Genomic DNA, 26,557 nt, shown 5'->3' with positions numbered 1-26,557 from the left:
TACATATAAACTTTATAAGATAATGAATCCTATATATCTTGTAAAACATACAGTTCAACGGAGTAGAATATAGCCCACAGCTCAATCCGTTCATATTAGATAGTTTCTGTTTAATTATTCACTGCTTCTATTTTAGACCCGATACCAGAACAAAATGTGAATGACAACTAGGCTACATGGTGATCTTTAGGTAAAGGAGAGAGAAAATCTTGGTTGAGAGAGAGAGAGAGAGAGAGAGAGAGAGCACGCGCATAGAACAGCACAGCGCAAAAACTAGACAGCTGGGATTTGACAACCGCTTAGTTCTTGCAGACCCCTCGTCCCTATGATGTCTGATTCGTTTTTTTGTTTCTGTTGTTCAGTTGCAAACTGAGTTTTGTTTTTAACACGTTGAGAACATAGAGCGCAGAAACGGAGATGGCTTCTTTTCATGGATAACAAGGTGAAGTAGAACTGTTCCACTGGAATACAAGTGGACCTTCACAAGAGACCCTAGAAAGTAACTTCGCAGTCGCCGAGTCGATACGAATGGTCACCTCTCAGACTCGGATATGTACCAAGGCTTAACAATGACAGCAAATCATGGACCCCCGTCTTATGAGCCGAGCTTTATTCACAATGCTACTGCTACCTCGCCAGTATACGTACCAACGACTCGGGTTGCACCCATGATCCCAGCCTTGCCATACCTCCAAACGCACGCAGCGTCCCAGCAGAGTAGTCCGGTGTCGAGTCACTCTGCTTGGGCCCAACCCGGCACAGAATCGGTTCCCTCGTACAACACAGGCAACGCGCACCACTCTCCAGTATCATCCCGCTTCACATTTTCAACGAGCCCCCCTCTATCCGCCGGCGTCTCCTCTGTCCGGGAGACAGCAACTTACACCAATCCTCTGAACATCTCCAGCAATGGTAGGGAACATTACGGAACAAGAGGACTCGGCGGATCTTATCACAGCCCATACCCAGCATATATGGGTCCAAACATGGGGGTCACCTGGGCCACAGCCCCCTTTGACAGCTCAGTATTGCATAGTCTGCAACCTGGAGGACCGACAAGCGCAACCAGGCACCCGAATATAGGTAAGAGCTGGATTAAAAATAAACGATTGGCGTATCAGGTTTACAAAGGTAAAATATAACACCACCAATACATTGTTTTATCTGTATTGGAAACAGTTACAAACGTGATATCAGGTTAACAGTTTCATTGATAACTTGGCTACCTATATTAGCATGACCAATTGTATTAATCAGTAGACTATGGTCTACAGTGAAACATTCTGGATGTTCCCTCTTAAAATGTTTTATTGTATTTATTTTATTTTATCGAAACAGATTAGCGCTTTTATATCAGTATATGTGCTGTTTTTAACGGTTTATTTCAAGAAGTTGTCGAGCAATGCAAACGCAATGGGCGCAGGGTGCTTCATTATCGCACATTTCGGTTATAGGCTAAGTAGACAAAGGTGATAGGAGCCTAGCTAAACCAAACTTAATTTTTGGTAATATTACAAGACAACATTGCACCATACTATAAGCCTAATGGAAACCAATGTCTTGGAAATGGCAGCCAACATGTTAGTATATTTTACTCGTTTAATTACCTATGAGTGATTTTATTACAAGCTAGAACATGGAGGGCGAAGCCATTTGACGGAAGGCAACTACTTCCTGCAAATGAACAAGTATTGAGAGGTAGTCTACTATTTTGACAGTTAATGTGGCAGCCACCTCATTCTTAACAAAACGTAACACTTTCAATATATTACACGTGTCCAGTTAAATTGTAAATTAAAAACGTTTAGGCCGAGCAGGCGTAGTTTGATGATTGAAATCAAAAGTTTCCCACTTTTTTGTTATCGAGAAATGTGACCTTGTTCTACTATATTGGATATAGTTTAGAATCTGATTACCGTTGTCTTGTTTTTACATATAACAGTCATTAAATATTCAAATTGTAAACCACAAGTCTATATGGCGACACTATTGCCAGTTAAAATATGACCCAGATTAATATGCTATTCAAACATGTTTTCCTTTTGCATATTCTCAGAAAAGAGCAGCCTTGACCAAATATTTCGAAGTAGTCCATTCATTTTAGATTTTGTATGCGGTATGACTATCATTTGTGGTTTGGAAATGGTTATCAAATGGCAGGGACTATCAATAGGTTTAAAATAGCCTACTTGTAGGCGGTAGGCTTCCATACATTTGAATTGCTTGCATTTTATTATTTAATTATATTTTTCAAAAATGAATTACTTGAACAAGCATTAAACGCGTTCACTTGCACAATCACAGTACTGGTGGCCACCGATTTCAGTCAGTCATTTAAAAAAATGATCTGACATATGATCTGACAAATTTCGGTCAAACACGCAATATGTACAGTCACTGAGCTTATATATATAGTGTAAAGCCTAGCTTACTGCAGAGCTTTTAAACCTGTTGAGCTCTGTTGGGGAAATAATACTAGTGTCAATTATAATATCAAAATTACTCTTATTTTTATAAAACCATGGACCGTTTTCCACTAAATAAATGAATAAGGAGAGGACGATTGAACATGATGAAAAAATTTCACGTCAGTGAAAAATAATAGGCTTAAGACCTACTGTTCATCCAAGGCGGTCCCTTTTATCTATAGTCTATTTGAAACTTTAGAATCAACGTTCATTAAATTAATTAAAAAATTATATGTTTGTGTGTGTGTGTGTGCGCTGTTTTAAACAGAATAGATTTTTTTTGTAGTTGGACATTATACACAGACATCGCGTAATTTATTGACAGAATTCACGGCGTTAAAATAAAACACAACATGAAATCCGTTTTATCTTTTAAGAAGGCTAATAAAGTAGTTATGAGCATTTAAACGTATGTGGACCTTTTGGTAACGTGACAATTCATACTGCCGCTGCTCCTTGCCTACTACTACTACTACTACTACTAATAATAATAATCTATATGCAAGACGAATAATGAGGTTTCCACATGTACAACATGATGTAGTTACAATCCTTCTCATTGTACTGCGTTGTATAAAATATACTATAACAAATCCAAAGTAGGGTAATATTTTTATTTTATTTTATTTTGCATATGAAAAAATCTTATCGGTAATAAGAATGTAATCAGAAAATAGTCTAGAAAAATTAGGTTTATTTATTTTCAGCACGTGATGTCTTTCTAGTGTCTTATCGGACCGTGTAGCCACACAATAGCAGGCAAGACGCAATCAACTGTTAAAATATTAACCTAGGAGGGAAAATAAGGGGAATAATTAGTTATTTCCTGTCAACAGAAACGTTCTAATATAGATGTATCTTGATGTGATCTTATTTCGTTGTAAAAAAAAAATGTTTGCCTAGTGATTAGTCTGTCGTAAGTTCATTTTTGCACAGTTTATCCACGTACAACAGTGCTGAGCCATTTGAAAACCTTGCTTTTCGTAAGGTTCTTAATCTATATGGGGACTTTTGGTATCTAGGATTAAGTTCACAGGACACGTATAAACTCAATCTTATAACTGTACACAATATAACATCTCCTGAGGCCAAGTGTCTTATAGAAATCTGTCCACGTAAACTGTCCCGTAGTATATAGAAAAATGGGTCATTTATACTAAAAAAAGAGGTATATCCTTCTGAATTAAGACCATGTAAAATATTTTAATCGAGCCCGGGTATATGTTCGCAAATGATGCACGGTCATGTATTCATAAATTAAAGTTTATTTCAACTGAGACATTGTACATGTATGTTTACAATGGTCATGCATTTGTAAATTTAAGTATGGTGTTAATTTTCTATAGCACAGAAACATGATCCTTGTATTGTGATAGAAAAATGGGTGATAAAAGCACGTTGCAGTGAAGATTTACACTAGTAAATATTTCAGTAGTAAATATTTCAAAAATATTATTTATTTTTATAGAATGTCCTTTGTAATATAGGTTTCAGCAAAGAATATGGTTCTTAAGATTAAGAGCAGTGACTCCCTGAAGGGGACAAAAGGCACTGCTGTTTCTTATGAGGAAATGTTACTAGTATCATATATCCTCTTCATACAATGTGTAAAATAATGTTTTAAAATAATATTCAAAATGGTGAAATGAGTTCACCATAGTTGTCTGCAATTACGTGCATGGTTAAGTTATTTTTAATGCACTGTGGTGAGGCATTTACTTAAACTCTTAGCAAATGCATTTCTAGCTTATCGATTGCTAGAATAAGTAACTCACTTGACCTGCCCAGCAGTTTAAATGGGTCATGCAGGCAATATATGAAATACATAGGCAGCCCTCCAAGCAACATTAAAAACCTCTTATGAGCCATAGCCATATGAGTGACAGCAAGATATATGATTGAGGGCTTAATAGGGTGCAAGGTATGTTTTGAATGTTGTAGAATTCATTGGACCAGAGAGCAACTGGAAGCATACTTTTAAAGATATTTCTTTTTAAATTTATATGTTTTTGCTTGTACTGAATGGGCAATCTTAATTGACATATAGACCAGCTGGACTGTGGTCCTCTTAGTAGACACATACTGTTGGGTGGCAGTGTAACATGATGGGTAAGGAACTGGGCTCGTGACCTAAAGGTCATAGATTTGATTCACTGCTGTTTTACCCTTGAGCATGGTACTCAACCTGCTTCAGTATATATCCAGCTGTATAAATGGATGCAATGTAAATGCTATGTAACAAAGTTGTGTAAGTCGCTCTGGGTAAGAGTGTCTGCTAAATGTCTGTAATGTAATGGCAAAAGTTCTCAGATTTATTGGCAGGCCTGGATATAGATTAACTACAATATTTATAAGGTAGATCATGTTCAGTACAATTCAGTTTTATTTGTTGTTTTTCTATTTATTTATTTTTTTTAAGACCCTGTCACAAAGGTGCTTTACGGGAAAATAGGAAAATTTCAGAAGACCAGACCTTAAACTGCCACAAAGAACAGTGGTTAAAAGTAATACTCCACAGTGAGAAAAATTATTAGAATTGCTGCATAAAACTGTCATGTTTAGAATATGGACTGGCTAATTGGATCCTAAATCAGTGGGTTAGAATGATGGGCCTCATGAAAAGAAGTTTCCTCAACAATGTTTATGCCGTGACTAGCCCTTGTAATATCCTTTGGCTGGATGGGTCAGTCAGCCCAAGTGCTTGTGTCACCTTAGCAGTCAACCTTTCGTCCCCCACATTTGTGTACATGACTCTACAGAGAAGTGGTTTTTCACAGATAGAATGTCCATTTTCTTTAGATTTTCATCAAACCAAATGATATTAATTTGCAATGGTGCTGATGACGTTTTCCAGAATTACATTCACAGATAAAAATATGATGCAGGCAATGTGTCTACAATGCTCCTGATTCTGTAACTGAATTCAGTTCAACAAAGGATGCCCCATAACCTCACATACAAAATACAGATTTTTTTTAATCCAGTCCAAAAGCACAAGAAAAAAATTGTTTATTTAAAGATAAAATGGTTTTCCATTTGTACCAAATTTAACTCTAATCCTCTGCCTGTGATTTCGAAGCCAGCAAATCATTTTGTGGACCAATGTAAAACTGCTGCACTGTGGAGTGTGAAGAATCCCTGACCACTTCCTATCCCAGCCCGGCCTAATGCACATAACAACACTGTCCCTGCAGAACTTGGCCTGCTGGCCTCTAAACTGAGTTCTTTTGTCACCGGGTAAATCTGGAGCCTGCTTAAACAGACACACAAAAGCATTTTTACAAGATTGTTATAGTGCTGGTGATGTGTTCAGTGTATGACAAATAACTTTTTTTGTCTTTGCTTTTAGAAATCAGTATTTGCTCACTTTGGGGCATTTAGCTTTTATTTAGATTATCTAATTCACATGGATTGTTTATGCCAATAAAGCAATGCTAACTTTAATTGAACAGTAGCCTACAGTATGTTGTGTTTTTCAGTCACTTGTGTGTCATGCAGCTCTGTATTCTGTTAAGGATAGGACTTCCTGCCAAACTCAGGAAGTTTATTCAGATAATAGAAATAATATGTTTTCATCTGTACCAAAAATAAAACCCTGGATAGTGTTAAAATACTTTCTTATATTCCAGCCACAATATGGGGTCTAAATATTTAGAAGCCAAACCCCCCTATACCCCCCCCCCCCCTTATCCCACACACACACTTTTCTGGGTCATTGTAGATTTTTAACCACAACACAATTCCTTTCATTCCAAAGGAGAACAGTTCACTGTCTCTAATGCACTGATAAGCCAATTTCAGAAATGCCAGATTGCGATTCCTTGTAAGCCAGACTGCACAGAACATGTGGTTTTGACAAGGTTCTGTTGAGATCTGTGGCCCTCGTTGACCTTCTTTGCCTTACTGTGAAACCGCAAATGTAATTGTGCAATTTGTATTATTTTAAAGCATCAATATTACATGTAATACAGTGATTACTGATATAGGGTGTTCTTTCATATTTTATTTACAAGTGACTTATATTTTAAATGAAAGCACTGGCCTCTAAAAGGACTGTAAATCTCTATTCCTTCATTGTAGATGCTCATTCATCTTTAATGAAATGGGAGATGTACCTGTACTGTACATACTTAGGTCCCAAAGTCATTTTTCATTAATAAAAAATGGAAAAATGAAATCAAACAGTTTGATTGAACTAGTTTTGTGGAATAGAATACCAGAGTATTTTCTTTGGCGGCTGTCCAAATTACTTTACATTATTAATGCTGATCATGGTTACTTTACCATTGACCTTGAAAAAGTCACTGTCTGACTTCTGTACTTCAGCATACACACATTATTTGCAAGACTCTGCTGAATTTGAAGGAAACAAGTTCTGTCAGACCAGGCTGTACACTGGAGACTGGAGAATAAGGCTTCATGACCTCCGAACTGGATGGAGCTATGATTCGTTGTTTGCTTTGAACCAATTGTACTAATTTACTGTGGAGGGCAAAACTATGAGTTAATCTGAGTCTGTGATTGGCAGTATGTGGAGCTTCATCTATCATACTGTATGGTTCATGAAGCCATTGTCTCCCTGACTATCATTACTTTTCACTGTCCATATCCCCACCAGCAGAACTCATTCATGGCTTCCTTCTTGTAATGTCTCTCTACCCTGATTTTCTTTCAATTAGACATACTGTCCTGTTGTCTAAAAGTGGACTGGCTGGCTGTGCTGAAATTATAATGATTAGAATTTATTTATGTTACTCTCATACTCGTTTTTTTGATTTAAAGTAAGGAATCTACTATAATCTATTATATGATCTTCAGATCATAATACTTGAGAAAGAAATGTTTAAATGCTTTTTAAAAATATATAGTAAGGGACTAGTGTAAAAAACTCCTTACCCAGACACTTCACGGGGACTGGCCCAAAATAAGGAACACTAGAGCACACCAACACTTAGCTGGTTTGAAGCATGTTTGGCATCTTCTTTAATATATTAAGGGACCTTTGAGTGACTGAATAGTTTGACCTCAGACCTGAAGAATGCATGCCTTTTTCTCTCTTCTTGTGTTTTGTGAATTAATGAATAAAAAATGTCAAAATGTTCTGCCCAAGGAGTTTCTCATTTTGCTCACCAACTCATCACTTGCTAAGGGAGAAGCCGTCAGACAGAGGCCAAAAGTATGGCATTGACAGTCAAACACCACCACCTCTTGGCCAGAAGGGGCAGCTGACCTTTGCATTAGCTCAGGCCTTATTGTTACCTTTATTGTGGTTAGCTATGATTCTGTTGTAGTTTGTGCTGAATACAGCAGAACTTGCACAATACTTGGATTTCTTCAGCTGCCATCAATGTTAGATTTTGTGTATTTGGTCCAGGTGAACAGTGCTGTATAGTCAGTTGATATCATCAATCTCTCTTTCAATATTGAAAATCACAATCATTAATCTGCATATTATACACACATTCACTCTCACACACACGCACACACACACACAGACAAACACAAACACGTATAAAATTTCAGAATAAAATTTGTAAAATCTTTCGTACTATAGTACAATAGTATTGTATAGTATTGCATTTTTTTTTCAGTTTTTATTCAGTACAGTAACTCTTGCATGATAAGGCAGTGCATACCTTGCCAATTCAGTCTTTCCTTCCCTGCACCATGCTGAGGCCAATTGTATTCCACCTTGCAGCTACAGTAAAAACTAACAGTGTTAGAATGTGATTTCCAATTACTTATGGAGATGGAGTATATGTTCTTTGTATGTCTATTTGTTGGAAGTAACATGACCTTAGAACCAACCGAAAAGTTTTATTTGAAAGCACTTTTATTATTTATGTTTTATGTTGATCTCACTCTTGTCATGATCTCACATTTAACTTGAATGAAGTTGACAAGAGATGAATGTCATAGATGAATTATGACCTGATCCCCCCCCCTTCTCTCTTTCTTGCTCTCTCTCTCCCTCTCTCTCCCCCTATAGAGCTGTTTGATGACTTTGCGGAGGGCCGTGAGTGTGTGAACTGTGGGGCCATGTCCACACCATTGTGGAGGCGGGATGGGACCGGACACTACTTGTGCAATGCCTGTGGGCTGTATCACAAGATGAATGGCATTAATCGACCCCTCATAAAGCCGCAAAGACGCCTGGTATGTGTGTGTCTCCAATAGGCGCATTAATGTAAATGGACATGGTTAGTAAAAATAAGTGTATAGAAAGCATGTAACATTTTAATGCTTTCTCACTTCTCTGTCACTTCTCTGACCTCTGTCACTCTCCTTCACTCACTCATCCAGTCAGCCTCAAGGAGGGTGGGTCTGTCCTGCACCAACTGTCACACCACCACCACCACGCTGTGGCGCCGTAATGCTGAGGGGGAGCCTGTGTGCAATGCCTGCGGTCTATACATGAAACTTCATGGGGTAAGAGAGAGAACATTGTGAACCTTGTCACAGGAAAAAGATGGTAAATGATATGAGAAAATGGAAAGTTTCCAGACTCGCCAGCCAGGGAAATTGCAGGACATGTGTTGAGGCCAAACAATTGTAATACATGAATATTTCGCTGAAAATCACCAGTCTGTTCGTCAGTTATATAAAAAGGTGCAACAATATGAACAACAATCTAGCTTGCTGCTTGCTGAGTTTAACACAGGTTGATCACATGGGTTTATTAACCCTACCTATGCTAAATATAATACTGCATTCCTTAACTCATTTTGTCCTAATAATGGTCAATTATTTATTTCCCTTTTGCACCCAGTACTGCATCTAACTTCATGTTATAAGATTATGTATTGACTGTTATTGTCGGTTGTGACCCTGATGACTTAGCATCAGTATGGCACTTACATAAGATGCTTTGGATATGACTATCTACAAAATGCCTAAATTTAAATTTTAAAAAATTTTAAAAATTTTAAATTGTACTTGAATTTGCTATGCAAAATGAAAGCTCACTTGTGGTTAGATTGACTTGCGTTAAACTCAGCAAGCAGCAATCTAGATTGTTTTTTCTTCTGACCAGCAGAGGGCACACATTCACCCTTATTACTAAACTAAGGACTTTGCAATACTCATTAAAGGCATACTGGCCTTGCTGTGGTCCTGTGCTTACAATCAAATAAGGGTGTTTTCACACCTGCGCTTTTTAGTCCGGTTAAATCGGATTCTGGTTTGTTTTCCCCCTTGGGGTGGACTATATGATGAGTTCTTTCCAGTGGTCCACCCCCCATTTCTCTCTCGCCAGGTCCTTGTTCTTTCGAAAGTCCACCAAAATGCCGTCCTGGAGGAGGTTTTGAATTCTCCTCCGGAGAGTGACCAGGTCCACAGTTGTTTTCTGGTAGACCTTGATGTTCCTCGTCTCCCACAGGACCTGCTTGATGGTATTGACGATCCCCCACTGACGCTTTAGCTCCGTGGTCTTGAGTCCCTCTCGGGGACCGTAGAGGACGCTCTCAGCACTCCCAGAACAGGTGGTAAATGTGTTCCGAGTCAGTGCAACCGTGGGGGCAGCGCTCAGTGAGGGCTAAGTGCCTGCGGTACATGAAAACTCTTGTGGGGAGACACCTGTGAGTTGTCATCCAGGCAATGTCTTTTTGTTTATTTGTCAGACACTTGTGTGTCACATTTGCCCAGATGACTTACGGGTCCCGGGCCGCCCCTGACCTCGGGAGCATGACTATTTCCTTGGATCTTAAATGAGCCATAATGATTTTATAGCTCCATGTGGTCAGGCCAGCCCTGGGCAATCCCGTCCTGAAAGCAAAGTCCTTCAGGGCCTGATAGACATAGGGGGGGTCCCAGCTGTATGGTACGGTTAGGTCCAGCACACCCAGGCCCATTGCCCTTAGGAAGGGGGTGGCATAGTACCTAGCAAAGGCACCAGAGGCCTTTCCCACCTTCCCAGCATTCTGGACCAGGGCGGCTAGACCTTGCACCATAATAAAATTTTGACTATGTCCGGGACCCCCCGCCCCCCATTCCTCTCCTCTTTGAGGAGGGTGGCTCTGCTCAGTTTTTCCATTTTGCTCCCCCAGACAAAGCGAAAGGCCAGCCTAGCAATTTGCTTGCTGGTGGCCTTGTCTGGGGGAAACACCCTCCCCACATAGAGAAGAATGGGCAGGACAGTTGCCTTCAGGACAAGGATCTTACCTGCCATGGTCAGGGGCCGCGCACTCCAGCTCCGGGTTTTGTTTTGGACGTGGTGTAGGGCTCCCTCCCAGCTCATTCGCCCTCCTCCGTCAGCCTCAAAGGTCACCCCCAAGAGCTTGATGGTATCTCTGCGCACAGGGAAGGAAACGGTTAGAGGCTCACTATAATAGGGAGACTGAAACAGTTCACTCTTGTCCCTGTTGACCAGGGCGCCAGTGGCCGCACAGAAGTCGTCCAACACCTTGGTGGCACAAGCGATGGAGGGACTATCTGTGGCGACGATGGTGATGTCGTCCATGTACGCCATCACCTTTAGCCGCTCTCCCCTAGCCCCCGGCAGTGGGTAATCCGCCACTCCAGGGCTGGCCCTGATGGCCTGGAAAAACGGTTCCAGGTAGATGACGTACAGGAGAGATGCTAGAGGGCACCCCTGCTTGACGCCAGACCTGATGGCAAATGGGTCAGAGGGCTGCCGGTTGACAACCACTCTGCCCGTTATGTCAGTCAGGCAGATCTTCGTCCAGCACCGGAGGGGGCCAGGAATGTTCATTCTCTCCAGCACTCTCTCCAAGCACACATGACTCACCCGGTCAAATGCCTTCTCTTGGTCGAGACTGAGAAGGTGGGACCGCCGCTCCCCGGAGTGGATAATTAAATCCCTCACGAGGAGCAGGTTGTCATTAATGGACTTCCCCTGCACGCTGCAGCTCTGGTCCAGTCCGATCACCGATGTTATCAGGCCCTGGAACCTCCTCATCAGCGCCTTCCCCATGATCTTATAGTGGACTGAGAGGAGGTTGATCGGCTGCCAGTTGCGGAGGTCCTTCAGGTCCCCCTTCTTTGGGACAAGAGCTACTGAGCTCTGTCTCAGTGAGGCCCCCAGCCGCCCCTCCCTGTACGCCGCTCTAAAGACTTCAGCCACGTCCTCCTTCAGGAAATCCCAGTAAGTTTGGTAGAACTCGGCTGGGATTCTGTCAGGACCCAGAGCTTTGTGCTGATTGAGGGAGAGCACGGCCTGGGTGAGCGCTTCGGTGCTCAACTCTGACTCCATCTGCTCATCACCCAGACGTCTGTCAAGGCGGCCAGGGAATTGTCCATAGGCAATTGTGAACACATTAATCGCTCACAGGTGCGAACCAAAACAACCGCACCGAGACCCTTGAGAGGAGGTGGTCTCGGTCCGGTCCCAAAAGAACTCTGGAGTGGTTTGTTTGTGGTGGGAACGTGATCCGACCTTGATCCGACCCAACTACCAGGTGTATCCCGCAGATTTTAGCTGAACGGCTCCTGTAGCTGTTTTATTATATTTTATTTACATTAGCTCCTTTGTTCTGCTCAGTCGTCTGAAAGCAGCACGTCTTCTTTGCAAAGTGTGAAGCAGTATAGTATTTTCAAGACGTTTCCTCAAAGTGCATTCGGCATTCTGCTGGTAGTTTTGCCTGGTATATTTCCCAGATAATTACCACAGTTATGAGCAAATGCCAACTCTGCTGTTGCTCCATGTTAAATTGCATAGCAATGTTTCTCTCACAGAAATATGCACCAGAACTGAGGACCATCTTCCTGTATTTACTTTCTTGCTCCCGCCCCAGACACATCTGACCAATAAGCAGAGTGAACGTTCTCACGTGGTTTATAGTGATGCATTTTGGTTCGCTTGGATTTTTTTGAAAAGAAACCAAACCAAGGGGAAAACTACGGTGGCTCTGAAGTGCAAAACACAAAAACAATTAGAAAACGCAAAAACAAAAACTTTCGGCCCTGAGGTGCAGATGCAACATAAAAAAACAAAAAGAAAACGCAAAAACAAAAAGGAGTGGTCCTGAGGTGCAGATGCAACATACAAAAACAAAAAGGAGTGGTCCTGAGGTGCAGATGCAACATACAAAAACAAAAATGTGCAGCCCTGAAGTGCAAAACACAAATACAAAAAGAAAATGCAAAAACAAAAAAGAGCAGCCCTGAGGTGCAAAACATAAACATACAAAAACTAGCAGCCCTGAGGTGCAGATGCAACATAAAAAAAACAAAAACTAGTAGCCCCGAAGTGCAACAGTGCACTTCGGGGCTACTAGTTTTTGTATGTTTGTTTTTTGCACTTCAGGGCCGCTCCTTTTTGTTTTTGTATTTTTTTTTTTTGTATTTGTGTTTTGCACTTCAGGGCTGCATGTTTTTGTTTTTGTATGTTGCATCTGCACCTCAGGACCACTCCTTTTTGTTTTTGTATGTTGCATCTGCACCTCAGGGCCGAGAGTTTTTGTTTTTGCGTTTTCTTTTGTTTTTGTGTTTTGTACTTCAGAGCCACCGTAGAAAACGCTCCAAGTTTACAAACTCATCAACTGATTCGGATCAGAACAAACAAACTAAATTCCATTATGTTGAACGTAATAGTGGTTTTATCATTGGGACTTTTATTTTTCAATTTTAGACCCTTGAAAACATTGTCGCTGGCTTCACATTGCAGGTACCTTTACTTACAGGTCCAACAGAAAACAAGCCAACTTATCCCCTTGGTGAACTTCAGCTGACACCATTGAGGAAAAACAATTACAACTATAACTCTAGCTCATGAATGAGCCCAATCGGCCTAGCATTGTTGTTTTATAACCTGAACAAGAACATGTTTTCAACGTACAAAAAAAAGCGGCAAAGCTAATGGCTAACAGAGTGAGCTGTAGGCTACGTACGCAAGTTTGGAGAGCGTGAGCCCCAAATTTATCACATAATTCGGGATGAGCAGCTCAGCGGAACTGGGAGTAAAAATGCAAAATGCTGCCACTGCCAGAAACCCAATACAAATCCCCTTGAAAAGAACTTCATGAACTCACTCATTTGACAGGCATCTGTCAAGCCTTCATTTACAAAATTATCAGCAATCTCCTTCAATTTCAACTCCTAAATTCTGTTGCTCTTGATAGAAAGTAGCCTATAGCAAGTCCACTCAGTCTGTCCTGTCTGATGCTGCTCGTCAGGTAGTTCTTGATTAACTGTAATTTGAAAAAGGATTAATTAATTTAAACAGTGCTCTGCTGTTGCCACTGTGACAGGCAATGTCATAACCGGAGGATGCAATAAGCATTTTCGCAAGTTCAGGAGACTGAGTGTTGACGATCTCTGTTTTGAAACTTGGCCTGAATGACAGCAGTTAATCAAGGAAAGTTATTGATATATAGTGAGACGGACCTTTTGATACGGTTGAGCTGTCGGTTTGGCGATTGCTTTGTTAAAAAGCCTTCCAACTCTGGCAACTTGTCTACCCTTCTCTCCTTGTTTGTTTTCTGTTTTCTATTCTGAGATTCACCTTTTGTGTTTATTAGGTTTATAAAGAATTTTGATACGCTTAGGTGTAGCTAGGACTCCTCTTTTCTCTCTTCCTCAGTAAGATGGCCTTACAGATTGACCGGCAAAACTATAGCAATCTTTGCATATCAGAAAATAACAGTAGTACCAAAGAAATGACCACAGATTGTTTAATTGAATAGTTTAAACAAAATGTTTTCTGCAGAATGGGCATATAGGTTAAGTTTGACATGATCACAGACTATTGAACAGTGAAAGCTTATTAACCGTGACCGAGATGAGTTTCCTTGTTGAATGATATATAAAGCACATGGCACAGGTATTATTACAGTATTCTCTGATGTTTCATAAGAATCTCAAATGCAATTAAGGGCTTACACGTAAACATAATTTTTTCTTATATTGCTAGTTATGAAAGTGTTTGTTGTGTTTTTAAATGGAAGTGTTGTTAATGGGCTGTTGACACGACATACATACTAATTGTTTGTATGTCGGTAGAGAATAGGGCTAGCTAACATTCATTTATAAACGTGGTGTTTTCAGGTAATGTTAGCTACAGTATTCTAGTGAAAAAAGTTGTTAAACAGTAGAAACCCCACAGCGGTCAGCTGTTGTCACTTTTTCAGAAAATCAGTAAATCTGACATCATGAAATGTATATGACTCCCACTTTGTGACTTTTGGTAAACATACGTATTAAACATTCTGATATAATTTGAATGTCAATTTTGCAAAAGTGAATAAAGTTATAAACACCCCTGAACGGCTTTGCAATAAAAATATATTCATCTGTAGTCATGAAATAATACTATGTGGTGTTTGGATGTAAAATTTCAGGAACATAATGAGTTCCCACGAGGATTATACAGTTGAAAAGCAATTGTTTTGAAGTAATGGGAAATTATTCGTTTGTAAATTAGCTTGCCCAACGAATTTAAGATTTGCCTGAGCCTTTGGTGGAATTCAATCCTGGGTCACGCAGGTCCCATAGGCACGAGTGTTACCAGTGAGTCACGGTCTCCGCAAATTTCTTTGGTTAAAAATATATTTGTCGATTTTGCATGCGTATGTAATGTTTTGATTGGCTGGTGTCGCTAAATGTCCAATGGGGAGATGTATTGTGTGTGGGCCTGGAGCATTTGGGATAATGTATTGGCTGGAAAAAGAAGAAGAAGAAGAAGAAGAAGAAGGGAAAAATGCAAAATTCCCTAAGTTTGAGGCTTTATTGTGTGAACGTGTGAAGTTGTTTGTGAATTCTGTCTGTTGACATGAGGTCAGAAGGTACAGAAATGAATGTTTTTAAGAGCTGAGAGTATGTGGTCATTATGGTTATTTCTGTGGGAAACCCTGAAAAGTATCAAACTCTTGGTGCTGTATAGGTATGGGGCATGCCACCCCACCAAGGCGTAACTTGGCGGGATGGGATGGCATACCTGCCTTCCCAATATTCAATAAAAGGTTGAAATAGTATGCCTTTAAAAAGATTGGCCCTTCATCAGTGGTTTCATTTGTTGGGAAACCACATCTTCTGTGACCCACCCCTTCTTAAAATGTAACCTATTACATGCTTAATTTTTGATTCAGTTTTTTACACACTTCAGCTCGGGCTGTCCATGTAACTGCTCCAGTACTTTTGCAGGTATAAATATCTGTAGAAAGTTATAATATTTTGTCATTTTCAGCTGGTTATTTTTTAATATGCAACATGACTCACTGGTGGTTTCCTACCTACATTTTGAGAAGCACTGCCTTACATTATCATGTATGTGGAGTTCTGCCAGTAATGTTTCATCTCAGTATCTTGGGCGGCAGTGTAGTATAATGGGTAAGGAGCTGGTCTTATAACTTAAAGGTTACAGGTTCGATTCCCTGGTGCACTGCAGTTGTACCCTTGAGCGAGGTACTTTGCATTGCTTTAGTATATGTACATTCAGCTGTATAAATGGATGCAATGTAAATGCTATGTAAAAAGTTGTGTAAGTCACTCTGGATAAGAGCATCTACTAAATGCCTGAAATGTAATGTATCAGTTTCTCCGCAAAAGGAAACACATTATGTAATAATTAAATCTAAATTTTTGAAAATGAGAACAAAAATTGTTGATATTACCCAGTATAATTAAGGCCATGCATTTTTGTCTACAATTCAATAGCAGTAAAGTCTCCCTAACAAGACATGTTAAGCAATGCCTAAAATAATTTAGTGTACACAAATGAAGCCTCAGCTCCACATTATTGTAGCTTACCAGCTTTGGCAGTTTAGCCGAGGAATTGCAGATCAGAAAATACTTTTTGAAAGACACACTTGCAAGTACTAGTGTGCAACCTTCTCTGACTGATGGAGATGTTGCTTTGGTAGAACTGCTTCTACATTTGCAATCAGGAATTTTCAAATTAGTGGTGGGGGTTATTTACTAATTGTGGAAAAATGGTTTCTTTAACTGATATTTTTGTAAAATGACAGGTTCAACCTGTTCTTGTTTCTTTGCAAGGTTCCTCGACCCCTGGCCATGAAGAAGGAGGGCATTCAGACCCGTAAGCGCAAGCCCAAGGCTCCCAACAAGTCAAAATTGGGTGAGTCAGATCACAGCATTGTCTTCCAGTGCCTTGTTGCACCCTAGCAGGTAATTGGTAATTCTCAATTTATCCTCCATGAATCATTCACTTACAAAGATGTGAAAATGCTGATGTTAACATGCATCACACAGAACACCACAGACCCCAAAGCTTGGAGCTTTTGCAGCTGTGAGATCTAGCAGCCATTACGGTGTCTTGTGCACTGCTCTAATGTGGTGGCTGTAATGACAATGTGACAATTCAGACTGATGATGGAACCAGGAAGTGAAACTACTTATTACCCATTGGAATTGTCATCCCATCAATGTCATTATTGTCATCAATTGTTCTTGGAGGATTTTGGAATAGGCCACGTATGCGTATTATGTCTTACATACAGTGCTTTTATTTCCAGTAGGTACCCTTTATATCCAATAGTGCAGTACTTTCCAATAGGTACCCTTTATATTCCCATTTTTATTGTGTGATGAAACAGTCAATTTCTTTACATGTCAACAATATTTAGCATGGTAACATCTGTGAGATTTCCAGGGGTGTTGCCGATTAATTGTAATTGTAGCTAATGCTGAGTACATTTTACTGTCTGATGTTTATGAACCAGGTAAAGCCTACTGCCGGAACATTCATTGTAAAAATTAACTGTCGTCCTACTTAATACTTCTTAGCTACTGTAGCAATGAGGGACTACTTTCTGCCTCCATTCTCTGGAGGCTTTTGTTTGTTGTTGTTATAGTATATTTGAATTTAATGCCTTAATAGAAGAAGACAAGGCATGTCTGACAAGAAACAAGCTGAGGACTGCGATCTGAACTCATTCCTTAACATGGACTGACATTTAGGAGTGAAAACACACCAAGATATTACAAACCCTCAGGCTCTCACTGTAAGCTAATATGAAAGAGGGTGGAGAACACATTAAAGACTGGTGTGGTAAGACAAAAATTTCAGTCTGGTGTATTTCAACTTGACCAACAGTTGAGGCCAAAAGTTTGCATACACCTAGGCTAAAGGTATTCAAATGTTTTTCACAACAGTCTGGAAGATTCCAGAAGTTGATGTAATTGACTTTTTATAAGCTTCTGATTGGCCAATTGTCATAATTGTCCTTGATACCATGGGAAAATCCTAGACGCCAAGACCAAAATTATGGACCTCAATTGTATGCAAATATAAAAATCTTGGGACCACAAAGATACTGCCTTGTTCAGGAAGCAGGCACAAATTAACTTCTAAGGCTGAATGAACTTTGGTCCGAAAGGTTCAACTGAACCCCAAGACAACAACAAAGGAATTGGTGAAGGAGTTGGAGGCATCCGGTAGCAAAATATCTACATCCACCATTAAGAGAATCCTACATCACCATGGCTTGAAAGACTGTCACGCAAGGAAGAAGCAAGACTGGCATAAAAAAGCCAGAATGAAGTTTGCAGGTGATTACCAGGACGAAAACCTAGCCTTTTGGAGGAGTGTTCTCTGGTCAGATGAAACAAAAATTGAACTGTTTGGCCATGATGATCAGTGCTATGTATGGAGGAAAAAAGGAGAGGCTTTTAACCTGAAGAAAACCATCCCAACTCTGAAGCATGGAGGTGGCAGCATCATGTTGTAGGGGTGTTTTGCTGGAAAAGGGACTGGTGCATTTCAGAAAACAGATGGCATCATGAGGAAGGAGGATCATCTAGAAATAACGAAGCAACACTTCAAGACATTAGCTAGAAAGTTAAAACTTGGTCGCAACTGGGTCTTCCAGCAGGACAATGATCCTAAGCACACCTCCAAAGCTGTAACAAAATGGCTTAAAGACAACAAAGTGAAAGTATTAGAGTGGCCATCACAAAGCCCTGATCTGAATCCCATAGAAAATTTGTGGACTGAACTGAAAAAGTGTGTCTGAGCAAGGAGGCCCACAAACCTGACTGAGACCAGTTCTGTTTGGAGGAATCGGCAAAAATTCCAACAAAGTATTGTGAGAAGCTTGTGGAAGGCTACCCCAAGCTTTTGATTCCAGTTAAGCAATTAAAAGGCAATGCCACCAAGTACTAACAAAGTATAGCCGCGTTTCCACCGCAGGAACTATACCCCGGAACTAGGAACCTTTTGAGGAACTCAGTGCGTTTCCACCGCAGGAACTAGGGTCTAAATTTAGTTCTGGGGGCTTTGTTTTACCCCCCAAAACGTTCCTGCTCGGGGGGGTAGTACTTTCCGAAAGTACAGGAACCTTTTGGGTGGAGCTTGCAGCGCTGAACATTTCTGATTGGTCGAGTACTCGTAGCATTTGTGTTGTATTTATTTTCCGCCATTACCCGCCATGTTTGAAAATATGCAGCGGCAAACCAATTTATTTTCATAATAACTCATCAAACTAAATCAAACTTGTATGTTATGCGGCGCAGTAGCCTACTTTTGGTTATAGCCTGTCAACGTCTTGGAATTATAAAGTGTGCTCTTCTGTTCTTTTCTTGCTTTAGTATTCGTTTTATAAAATGCTAAGCATTCGTGCTGGGACAGCATATTACGTAGGCTACCGAAACATTCAAACGGATTAATTCGGTTGCTGAATATTTTCTTCCGGATTTTCTTTGTTAGGCCGTTGTAATTGACTCAAAACGTTTGATACAGTTATGTGAGGTATGCGGTAGTTCTGCATAATTAACATTGGTGATACAGTACAAGCAAACTGGAAATCACCTTCCGCACTTTTTATCCGGGTAAAATAACAGGTTAATTCTAGTAATCTTCCCTTTAGCTTTTTCAGACTGCCGTAATTTCACTCAATTTTACTGCCATTTTTCAATTCCACGAAAAGACCAGGAAGACTATGGACTCATTTATGGTGCATGGTTCGCATCTGGAGGGCACACTTCGCTGCTCGGCGAGCAGTAACTTCGAAGGAAAGCAAACGGTGCTGTACCACTACTAATTTACATTTTCACGCAAGTCCGAGTTTTCGTTCTATTCTTGTCATTTTGCGATTAGCCTATATGGAATTGACGACGAGAAAGTAATAAAACAGCAAATTGTTTACAAGGTGTGCGTGTTTTCTGCTGTTAATGAATGTGTTTGAGAGGATATATGAAAATCAATAAATACAAAAGTAACCATATATAGTCATTGTTGGTAACCCGTTGTATATAAGTGGAATAAACCCCTTCGGGCTGTCCCGGTTATTAGAAAATAATGTAGGCTACTTCGGTGGTAGTATGGCGTTACAGAAGAAATCATATGACAGATGGACCGACGACAACGTCAGTGGGCTAATTTGCCTAATCTTCGCGGTACTTTAGACCCCGGTGGAAACGCAGACAACCATTGGCTGAAGGAACCTTTTAGTTCCTGGTAAAGTAGTTCCTGGGACTGAAAGTTCCGGGTAATTTTGGTGGAAACGCGGCTTATGTAAACTTTTGACCCCCTGAAAATCTGATATAGTACATAAAAGATTAAATAAATCTGTCTCTTATCTATTATTTTGAAATTACCTCTTATGGAAATAAAGTAGATACCCTAATTGACTTAACACAGAAAATGTATGTTGTTGTGGAGTTGCAAAAAATTGTGTTTGAATGTCTCTATCCTAGGTGTATGTAAACTTTTGATCTCAACTATATACCCTCTAACACCACATTTCTAAATGAAGGTTAGCTAGCCCTGTACATCCTCTACCGACATATAGACAATTAGTAGGTCTGTCGTGAACAATAACCCATTAAAAACACTTACATTTAAAAATATGACTTACACTTTAATTTATTTGTCATCCATGGTAAAGAAAAATTATTGAATGCCTATGTGTTTCTGCAAGAATGTGTGTTTGCGTGCATGCATGTATATGCATTGGAATACAGGTTGTTCAATTGATTGTGATTGATCATAGCTCTTCTTGTGGCAGATCTAGGATCAGGCAGACTCATGCAACTTCTGTGTTAGCTAAATAGAATAATGATTCTAGATCTGTAGATTTGTTCTTTTGTGCACTTGCTTTTTATTTTGTTACATTATTCTCAGTGTTTTTGTAACCACCAGGTGTTGCTGTTGATTTTATTTATTTATTTATTTATTTTGCATTAAACCAGATTTGAGCATTTACAGTATTATTGTCAAATATGTTTTTTCCCCTGATATTTTGTCTTGGTGGCACATGAATTCAGTCCTGGGTCAAGGCCTAGGCTAAATAGGTCTGCAGAAAACCATACAACTGTGCTTTGTTGAATGTAAAGGGAGCCTAAGGGCTATGTCATACTTGGTTTTGTGTGACAGGGACACCTGAAAAAGAGTGCCATCCACCCAGCAGCACTCCTACTAATGGCAGTAAAGCAGATGAGCTGCGGCCAATCAAGACTGAACCTGAGACTACTTCCCTGTACACACACCACAGTGCATATCCACAGGTCAGTTGAGGTATCTTTGAGTACTTTTTAACCCCCCCCCCCACCCCCCACCCCCCCAAAACACTCATGACATCAATACATGAAAGTAAAAGTAGCTGCTTGGGAAATGTAACTTTCTGATGTGGCAAAATATTCTTTGTTACTTTTAGCAAAAAATCTCTAGGTCTACTAACAAGCTCACTAAATTGGCAACATTAGTTCCCATTTGCACCTAATCAAGCATGCTGTAGTAGCAGGGATTGATGGTTTGGTGCTGTGGGAAATTTTGTGATGCGTGATGAAGTTAATCACTAGTTGAAAGTTTGCAGTAAAATGCTCTACTTTGCCTCTGCATCCCTTCAGGTCTCATCTGTCCCAGCCTACATGAGTGTACATGGAAGTGGTGCGTGTCTCAAGCTGTCCCCTGGTAGCCTCCCACCTCCTTCTAGCTCCAAGGGAGAGCCTTGGAACAGCCTGATCCTGGCCTAGAGACGCCGCTCTATCATTGGCGTGCACAACAAGGGATGATTTATTTACGAATTTCATGCTTCTGTTATACTTATTTACATTACATTTATTTGGCAGATGCTTTTATCCAAAGCGACATACAAAAGTGCAATTTGATCTGATGTTCTTGATAAGAGCATGAACTGCAGATTCAACCTTGGTGAGAACATGTTTACTGTGATCTAATAGAGGAGTGAACCAGAATTGGTGTGTACAGCTGTTCAGAACATGAATGGAGAATAACCGACCAGCCTACACAGCGGCCTTCCAAGACTGAAGTTGTGCTCCCCTGTTGTATTACCTTGGATTTTCTCTCTGTGCTGCAGTTGAAACCCATACTTGTATAACCATATAAACTTTGACCCGAGGTCACACTTTCAGGCTCCATCCTCCTAAGACTTTTTCAGTAGAGCTGTCTGCTTTGAACTGCTCACAGACAGCCCCTTGTTAGCTTAGCAAAAAATGTCGATTTGTCGTTATCCATTTGTTTCCAAATATAATTTTCTTATGAATAGTGTCTTTCCAAATTGCTGTACTTGTATTTTTGTTGCTTTTTGTTGTTGTTATAGTATATTTGAATTCCATGCCTTTATTGAAAGAAAGAAAACGAGGCATGTTTGACATGAAACAAGCTGTGGACTACAATATGACCTCATTCCTTAACATGAACAGACATTTAGGAATGAACACACACCAGGATATTACAAACCCTGAGGCTCTCACTGTAAGCTAATGTGAAAGAGGGAGGAGAACACATTGAAACCTGATGTGGTAAGACCAGAATTTCAGCCTGGTGCATTTCAGCCTGGCCTGTCTAGCCAGCAGGGGTAATGGTCCGGTTATACTTGCAATGGTGAAAAGTATGTGCGCCCCTTCACAGAATAAGATGAATGCACTCCTTAAATTATGGAGAAACATAATGTCAAAACAGCTTGGTCACTCCATTTAGTCCAAATGCACAGATGCTTGGTTAGCCCACATTTCTCAAGCCAGCCCAGGAATTTCCTGACCAGTGTAACACACCTCCAAACCCTATCCTACAATACATGTCCCATAGGCACTGTAAGCCTACAGCAAAATCAATACTTGAATAATTTATATATAAAATACCTTATGTGATAGAATTATCCATCCAAATAAAGGCTCTATTTTTTCATTTATGTTGCTACACCTGCCACAGCATGTAAAAGTTGTGTTCAGCATACATGAGATTCATTACAAGTACTGACATTGATATTAATGAGGAGAGGCACTCTGGAGAATTCAGTCTAACCACTATGACAGTTTAAATTTTCTGAAAAGCAATACATCTTTATACTATGCTTGCGCCATCGCAGGTTTAGTGGTAGCTGGGCAGATGTGAAAAAATAATTTAAATACATTTTTTGTAATTTTTGTACTTATTCTTAAAACATCTGCCACAAAGCACCATAGCACATTAAATATTAAATATTTCCCTTAGTTCAATAGCATCTTTGAAATTTTCATCATTTAAAATATCTTGCATACAAACCAAGCTCAATCTACAGTATGTTGTTACCAGTGTGACCATTTTTGGCCTTAAAGTTGCAAATGAAAAGACAATATAATTTGTTGTAATCTTGCAATATTGTTCTTTCCTATATAGCATTCATTTTTTGTCTATCTCAAATATTTATTCTAACTGACAGTGAAATACTGCTGTTTCTTTTAATTGTGTTCAGTTTCTATGTAAGCTCAAACAGAATATATTCTACAGCAAACTGTCGGCATAGCATAACCACCATGACATTGAATGCTATTGTTTGCTTATGATTCTGAAAAACAGAAAAAGACTCCACTGTTCAATGTAATTGTATATATTACTCCTATAATGGTAAAATATTCTTATAAACTATAAAAGATATAAAACAGAGCAGGCATGTGACTTAAAATGCATTTCTGCATTGTCTGTTGTCCCCTCTTTATGTTTATTAACCCATGAAAGTAATAAAGATAAATGCTTCAAAGTAAATGCCATGTCCAATTAATGGAAAACACAAGGTACAAATTAAATCAGAAATTTTCTGCCATGTTCTTTCACATGCCCATATTCAAAGCTAGTGTCTCACTGTACATTACACCTCATAGAAGAAGCTGGAACAAGAGCCTTTAATAGTAAGTTAAGATTGAAATGTGGATAAAATGTTGGATCGATTTTCCCCCCACCCGACCAAAGGGATCACAGAGCTTCTCTACCCTAGCTCCCCAGTGGTGGAACGAACTCCCCGTACCTCTCCGAACCTCCCCCTCACTACCCATCTTCCGCCATGGCCTGAAGACTCATCTCTTCAGACTATACCTAGACTAACCACCACCATGCTGTATATTGCACTCTAAATCCCCCCCCCTTTTTTTTCATGACACTTGTTACATGTTGCCCCATCCCAGCACTTTTTGGTAATTTGTATTTGTCCTAATACTGTAGCTTATTCTTCTGCCTAGTTGGCTTTGCAGAGGTTAGGTCTGACTAGTGTTCACTGTGTGAACTTAACTGTGTTCTTGGCTAGAAATAGCTGTACAAAATAAGTATTATATCTTACTGAACCTGTGTTTAGTAGTTGTCTATGACCATGAAATGCACTTTTTGTACGTCGCTTTGGATAAAAGCCAAATAAATGCCAAATAAATGTAATGTAATCGAATTCCAACTTAAACAGAACAACAGAAATACATAGTAAAAATTATAATAATATTTGACATTATACACCACATGGCCAAAAGTATGTGGACATCCAAACATACACCCATATGTGCTTGTTGAATGTCTCATTCCAAAACCATGAGCATTAACATGGAGTTGAACCATGCTTTGCTGCTATTTCAGCCTCCACTCTTTTAGGTGCATGAAATATGATTCACATGACCTGCATAGGTCCCTTTTCAATTTGTAAATTTCAAAAATTTTAATAGAAGCTTGATTTAAAGGGGGTGAGGTCGAATATCTTTTGCACATTCTTTATTCATATTCAATTATCTTTAAGAATCTTGAACTGCGTCAAATTTCATACAAACTGGCCTTGTGGAGCCTATGCAAATGAGCATTGTGTTAAAAGCTCCTCCTACAGGCCATATTGCTCTATAACACTGAAAATCTTTGCATGCTTCACAATATGGCTATCAATCATCCCCTGAAGTATCATTGTAATCAACATAAATTTGTGGCCATATGCATTTTTGGGCATGGTCAGCAATTTTTTCTAAATTTAAATGAGTCCTGTTTGACACATCAAAATTTCCATCGCAGTTTAACACAGCGGCATGTTATAGATCACACATGCTGAATATGAGGAGAATTGGACAAACATTGCAGAAGTACGAAAATGTATGTTTTGTGAAAAATTTGAAAAGCGGAAAATCCAATATGGCAGCCGTTATGGGTTCTACCAAATTATTTTTCTCATGATGAACAGGTAGACACGTGGAAGAAATTTGGTGCATGAATGTGAAACAGGGTGGCCGTAATTATTTTTCATTGGTGCAGTTTTTCAGGTGGTGCTGTAGCACCACATAGAGCATCAGTTGTACAAATGTCATGCATAATAAATTGGCAGCCATACCGGACATGCCTGCCGAATTTCATGTGTTTTTGAACACGGGAAAAGAGAGTAAATATTTGGGGAGAGGTGGAAGAAGAAGAAGAAGAAGAGTCCTAACAAAACCAATAGGGGTCCTATGTATCATTGGTGCTTGGCCCCTTAAATATATCTGAAAGCAGCAATTATGGGGTTCCAAGCACACATTGAAAAATCCAGAAAACATTAAGGAACACAGATAAGATTTTGCGTTAGGCCATAACACAAGCAGCATCTTTGCTATGGGATTGTAGTTAGTGTGACAATTGAATTTCATATGTGGGATTGCAAAAATCATCTGAATTGCAGTGACAACGTTTGTTAGTTGACAGCTGATTTTTTGGAGATAGCAGTTTTGGTATTTGAACTAACAACCTAGTTTCAAAGGCCAGATCCTTATCCACCAGGAAATTCCCCAGTTTAGCCTGTTTCAAGGTAGAGGGGGTTGTAAGGGGAGGAGTGTCAAGACAGCCCAAGCTTTGTTAAAAACCTAAGAAAGAATGTCATATTTTTATTTGTCCCTTCCATCTGAACACTTTGTCCAAGAGTGCTGCAATTTTTGAGGACTTACCAGCTGAAGTGAGTCAAATCTTTTGCACACTGGTACCTACTACTGATTCTGAAGTTGACCCTGTGTTTATAGCACACTGTGATCCGAAAGCATTCTCCTCCTAAACCATAGATTACAGATAAATACTAATATGGTTTTTGAAATTATTATAGGTTCATTAGCCAATACACAGAAAATGATCATGATATATTGAAAATAGTGAACAGCATTTTTAATCAGATGAATTGACAAAGTGAAGTTTAAATATACTTTGTTCAATCTTTGTCAAACTACACTTATGATGGTTGGACTCTCAAGATAATCTCTATAAGGCTATTTTTATATTGATTGAAGGTAAAATAGTTGTATTCTTTCTGAGGCTGTCAACATAGTTTGGATTATTGTGACACGCCACCACCCCATTCACCACCCACTACACTAATCTGGGGTGTGGCCTCGTGGTTAAAGGTCAAGACTTTAACATACAAGTGTGTCAGTTTGAGCCCCAAAGTTACAAACTCTATGTCATGAGCTGTCAATGGAATCAGGATGTTATTTATCTCAGTAAAAACATTTTGAGATTAACGAAGAGATGGAAATTTAATTGTAAATTGTAAAACTTGATCCTATTGCATTATGCTCCCACACAAAGATGATTTCTGAAAGCTATCAGTCATAAGCACGTCAAAAGTTCTTATATATCAAAAATTGACAGTACAATACATATAAATGTCCCAATATATAGTGTATATAACATACACTCCTGGGCAAAAAAATGGACCAAGCCCAAAATGGCTAATTATTAAGCTTTTAATGGTCTTAACAACAAATCATTGGTCAGAAAATTAGCAAGAATTAAACAAATGCACTCTTGAGACCTCCTGTGCCACCATCTGCTCGTTTACTTTTTCTGCAGTGAACTGTTTGGGGAAAAGCTAGAAACAGGGAAATTCACTTATACAGCAAACAAATTAACATAATGTCAAATAAAAGAGTGATGTTTTGTATTTGGCTGCATACCGTTTGCATGCCATGACTTC

The 26,557-nt window shown here is 39.5% G+C and overlaps 1 protein-coding gene across 1 annotated transcript; it reads left to right on the top strand.

Moving 5' to 3' along the window:
- The first annotated feature begins 246 nt into the window (after positions 1-246).
- On the top strand, positions 247-23,367 carry gata4 (GATA binding protein 4). Its single transcript, XM_035420591.1, has 6 exons — positions 247-1,083; positions 8,458-8,624; positions 8,772-8,897; positions 16,419-16,500; positions 20,758-20,888; positions 21,231-23,367. Exons 1-6 carry the CDS (start codon positions 552-554, stop codon positions 21,354-21,356), a joined length of 1,164 nt encoding a protein of 387 aa, XP_035276482.1. The 5' UTR covers positions 247-551; the 3' UTR covers positions 21,357-23,367.
- Positions 23,368-26,557: the final 3,190 nt, after the last annotated feature.

This window comes from Anguilla anguilla, chromosome 6, assembly GCF_013347855.1.
Source record: "Anguilla anguilla isolate fAngAng1 chromosome 6, fAngAng1.pri, whole genome shotgun sequence".
Lineage (NCBI taxonomy): Eukaryota > Metazoa > Chordata > Actinopteri > Anguilliformes > Anguillidae > Anguilla > Anguilla anguilla.
Note: the sequence above shows the minus strand (reverse complement) of the source record. Positions and strands in the feature narration are given on the sequence as shown.

Bases quoted from the DNA above. Each gene is read 5' to 3' on its own strand.
- gata4 (XM_035420591.1), top strand. From the start codon at position 552: ATGTACCAAGGCTTAACAATGACAGCAAATCATGGACCCCCGTCTTAT. The intron at 1,084-8,457 runs GTAAGAGCTGGA...CTCCCCCTATAG, and splicing joins AACCAGGCACCCGAATATAG to AGCTGTTTGATGACTTTGCG. The intron at 8,625-8,771 runs GTATGTGTGTGT...TCACTCATCCAG, and splicing joins TAAAGCCGCAAAGACGCCTG to TCAGCCTCAAGGAGGGTGGG.